The sequence below is a fragment of the Diabrotica undecimpunctata genome, chromosome 3 (genome assembly GCF_040954645.1).
Source record: "Diabrotica undecimpunctata isolate CICGRU chromosome 3, icDiaUnde3, whole genome shotgun sequence".
NCBI classification, from domain to species: Eukaryota; Metazoa; Arthropoda; class Insecta; order Coleoptera; family Chrysomelidae; genus Diabrotica; species Diabrotica undecimpunctata.
Window position 1 is genome coordinate 71,275,259 of NC_092805.1, and position 4,980 is coordinate 71,280,238.

The 4,980-nt window shown below is 33.3% G+C and overlaps 1 protein-coding gene across 1 annotated transcript; it reads right to left on the reverse strand.

The window, feature by feature from the left end:
- Positions 1-3,094: 3,094 nt before the first annotated feature.
- On the reverse strand, positions 3,095-3,757 carry LOC140435870 (uncharacterized). The gene has a single exon (XM_072524584.1). It carries the CDS (start codon positions 3,755-3,757, stop codon positions 3,095-3,097), a length of 663 nt encoding a protein of 220 aa, XP_072380685.1.
- Between the last annotated feature and the right edge of the window lie 1,223 nt (positions 3,758-4,980).

A 4,980-nucleotide genomic window follows, 5' to 3' on the forward strand; every position in this document is an offset into this window, starting at 1 on the left:
TTAAAATTATCGTTCCATAGATACAATCTCCTAGCTTTAGGTGCGATGCATTATATTTTAATAAATACTAATAATAACTAATACTAAATGTTAAAACTAAATACTAATACTAACTATATGTAAGTATTTATTATTTAATAATAATACATTATAACTATATGTATATATTTTTTTCCACAGCGCTAAGGCCTAAACCCGATTCAACGCCTCGGAGGTTTAAGCCCTCTTTGTGTTTTGTTTTTCTTATATGTATTTTTTTGTATCTATTTTTTTTATTTATTTTTTTGTATATAATTATTTCTTATTCTTATTTTTTTAATATTTATTTTTTTTTTATTTTATGTTTAATTAATATATTTTTTTATTCATTTTTTTATATATTTTTTTTTTAATATCAATGTTCATATTTTTAAGATGGTTATAAACAATTTTGTAAACATTTATATTACGTATACATAAAATGGCATTTAAATTGGTGGGGAGATTAGCTTCTGCCGTTTGTAGATTTTGTATAACGTTTGGTTTAGCACCTGGAAGTTTGCACAATCGAAAATAACATATTCTAAAGTACCCAACTCACCGCAAGAGCATTTTTGAGAATTGACCATGGGATAGATATAAACCATGTTTGTTTCTTGCTCTCTTTAGGGTCTTAATGAACTGCCTATTTGTAATACCGTAAAACCACGGTTTTTTGTGAATTTTTGTTTGGATATCATGAAATCTCCTTTCAATAAGATGTCATATTTCTGTTGCCACTGTTCCATTTGTTTGTTCTTAAACCATTGTCGTAGATCAGTGACTGGCATTAATGGTTCTTCTATCGTTTCCCCTGTTGTAGTAGCATCATTTGCTAGTCTATCCACTATTTCATTTCTGTTAATTCCATAATGGGCCTTAATCCAAACCAAAGAAATTTGTTTACATTTATTCGTAAGTGTGAAGAGCTTGATAATTTAGTTTGTATTATTGTGTCTACCGAACTTTTGCTATCTGTTAATATAACAAACTTACTCTTGTGATGGGCATTAATGTACCTCAAGAATATGCCTGAAGAATTGCGATGAGCTCTGCAGTGTAAATAGACATTTGACTTGGAAGTTTGAATTTTTGGATATATTTTGATTTGAATGCTAAAAAGCGCATCCACTAGATTCGTCAAATTTGGATCAACCTGTATAAATACAGTCTGACTCGGGCCATCTTTTTAATGTAAAATTTTAGGACCAAATGTATTTACATGTGATTCGATATTTAGATAATAGTAAGGGTTATGTAATTCTAATAGGTTATAATCACAATATATGAGGGAAGAATGTCATTTCTGTAAAACTCGCTACTAAATTGAGTTAGGTGCTGATCACTTTTGGATAATTTTTACGTCGCCAGAAGGAACTATTTATTTTGGAATTGGGTTCCTGCATTTTTTCAGATCATTTTTGTGCTAGGAGTTTTGACATAAAAACATCACACAAAAATTGTCGCCTAAGATACAAAGGAGGCTCTGCTGCTTCGATTTCTAAAATATTTGTTGGTGTGCTTTTTAAACATCCAAGACAAAGTCGCAAACACTTGTTTTTTATTTTTTCCAATATCTCCAGTTGAGTCAAACTTGCATTTTTATATAAGATACATCCATAGCCTATCACTAAACATATTAGCGCTCTGTAGTAGATTAGTGATATATTTGGGTCTGCTCCCCACTTAGCGTGACTAAAAGCTCTTAGTACATTTACTAAGAGACTCTTTCTTCTTTTCTTTATAGTGTAGGAGATCTTCTTGTTTTCCTGTGGCCACCCACTTGTGTCTTGCTTTGTCTTTGTCTTTACTAGCTTGCTCGCATCCTTCATCGTACCAATCCTTTCTTTTATTGTCTTCCATTAGTCCTATCGTCTCCTCTGCTGTTGTTAAGATACTATCTTTTATGTCTTCCCATGTTTTATCTATGTTCGATGGTTTTAGGACTAGTAGTTTTTCTTCCAAGTTAGTGCAGAATTTTCTGTTTGCATTATCTGTATTTAGTTTCGACCGATTCCACCTCTTTCTTTTATTTCTGTCGTTTTTGTCTTTAAGTATCTTTAATTTCATGTCGCCTATCACCAAAATGTGATCCGAATCAGCATTGGCTCCCCTATAAGACCTTACATTCTGTAAAATTGTTCTCCATTTTTTTGAGATTAGGATTTGGTCTATTTGGTTTCCATCTGTTGTTCCACGTATTAGCCACGTTACTTTGTGCTCTTTTTTGTGCTTGAATTGAGTGCTAATAATAAAAGTATTGGTTGCTGCTGCTAGATTACATATTCTCCTGCCATTGTTATTCGTATTTTGATGGATCGTTTCTTTTCCTGCGATTTCTCTGTTCGTGTCTTCTTTCCCTATCTTTACGTTATCCTCCTAACAGGATTAGTATGTCGTTCTTTGGTATTTCTTCGTACAATTCTTCAAGTTTCTCATAGAATTCATTCTTTTCTTCTTCAGGAGCATTCTCAGTAGGGGCATATATGTTAACAAATGTTAAATTTGCTTGTTTATTTTTCATTCTAATATATCATATTCTTCCATCAACCGCTTTAAAGTTGATAATCTTGTCTCTTACGCTATTACTAACTATAAAGGCAGTTCCATTGCGCCCCTGTTTGCTTTCTCCTGCGTAGTACATTGTGTAATTTATTCTAGCAATCATCCCTTCTCCTGCCCACCTTATTTCTTGTAGCGCTAGTATTCCCATCTTGTATTTTATCATTTCTTTTGCCAACTCTTCCATTTTTAGTTCCATTGTGCCCCTGTTTGCTTTCTCCTGCGTAGTACATTGTGTAATTTATTCTAGCAATCATCCCTTCTCCTGCCCACCTTATTTCTTGTAGCGCTAGTATTCCCATCTTGTATTTTATCATTTCTTTTGCCAACTCTTCCATTTTGCCTGGCCTTAGAAGTGTTTTGATATTCCACGTTCCTATTCTTATTTTTCTATTTTTGTTTTTTGCTTTATTTTGTTTTGTTTTGTTTTTGCGTCTTTTCTTACAAAACAGTTTCATGTCCGTATTCATTGCCAACTCCGTTATACTGTCGCCGTCTTTTGTTATATTTTTTGTTAGTTTTTTGAAGCCATTTTCATCAATTTTCCTCTTGGATCTATATTATCAGATATAGGAGATCTGTCGTTTATTGTCCTAGAGTTACCCTTCTTCTCTTCAGGTTTCTTCCAGTAATTTACATCTATGCCTTCTAGTTGCTCCAGTGAGAACGGTTCACCATTTATCCATAATTTGTTGTATTTTAATGCGGGTGTGTGTCCTTCCTGGCGTACCATTTTCATGTGCTGAAGAAGATGCTTCCTTTCTTGTAGTAATTTCTTCGGAAAATCCTCATTGATATATATTTTAGTTCCTCTTAGGTTTTTAGCAGCCTTCAGAATTTCCATTCTCGTAGCTTTCTTTTTCATTTCTAATATGATGGGTCTGGGTACATTTTGGGGATCACCTTGTCTGCCTATTCTTCTCATCTCTACCAGTTCTTCATCTAGGTTTGTTTGTACTCCGATTTTTTTCATTATCCCCTTTATCTTATTTATCGTCTCTTGTTCGCTTTCTGTTTGGTTTTCTTCGACCCCCTGTATTACTATGTTTTTTCTTCTAGCTTGTCTTTCTAGTATTTCGATTCTAACTTCTTGTTCTGTGATTTTAGTTCTCATTGCTTTGTTATCTGCCTTCAACTGTTCGTTTTCTTTATTTAATTTATCCAGGTCTACTTGCATTTTATCCTATTTTGCTTTCGATTCTTACATTTCTTTCGTCGATTTTCTCTAATTTTTCTAGTATCTGCTCCATTGTACCGCGGTAAGGGTGTCCGCCCAATCGACTTGCCGGAGCTTCAACTCTTCTCAGCACTTTGGAGTTATACTCAGATTTGGATTTTCGTAATAATGATTCGGCTTTAATGCAAAAATTTTTCAATAGCCGGCAACGTCGTTTTTATTTCGGACAGCACTTCAGCTCTTATCGGGATGTTATGTTTTTGTCTATTGTTTATTAATTGTTTAAAGAGGGTATTGTGCTTTTTGCAATGCTTACTCACTGATATCTGCTGAATTTTGACGAAATATTTTTATCGGAAGAACAGCCGTCGGTCTGAATTCACTGTAGTCTATTTGTATTAGTTTATTTTTCACTTTGTTACACTAAATTTATATTTTAATACAGAGCGTATTTTGACAGTATCGTTCGGATTCAAGCCTCGATGCCAAGTCAGTTATTTTATTTACTTCTTCAATATAGGATCGGGTGATGGAGGTCTGGGTCTTTTGATTGGATTTTTGTGAATAGTGTACTTAAGAGAGTTCATGGGGTTGGGCTGTGAAAAACCTGGAGAATATGGAAACGCTTACTTGGAAGGGGTGGAAATGCTTTTTGGGATGCTGAGTCTATGAGTAATTGGGGACTTAATGTTTTATTTTCACTAATAGTTGCATTTGTATAGGATCTATCAGGAATTAATTTAATTGCGTCATTACATGTTAAATTCTTTTGGGACATGATATCTTTAATAGTTTTTTGCCTCAGATATTCAGGACATATTTGAAAATGTGTGGTTGAATGATCGCCCCTACACTGAAGACATTTATTTAATGGGTTTTCCATACATTTGGAGGAAAAATGTTCACCGTGACATTTGAAGCATCTAGATTTACCGCGACATTGTCCACCTACATGTCCGTAACGACAGCAATTATAACATAAAACTACTTTTTGTACAAATATTTCTACCTCTATTAATACTTTATTAATAACCACATATTTTGGTAAATTTTATGCCCTAAAAGTCACAATAACACTTTTAGTTGGAACATAAACCTTAGTGTTATTTTCAACAATTTTTCTTTTTAGTCTTTTGACTTCAACTACTGTGAATTTACAATGATAATCGTATGCTTTAATTTTATCTTTCAGATCCTCGACTGAAATATCTTTATCAAAATCC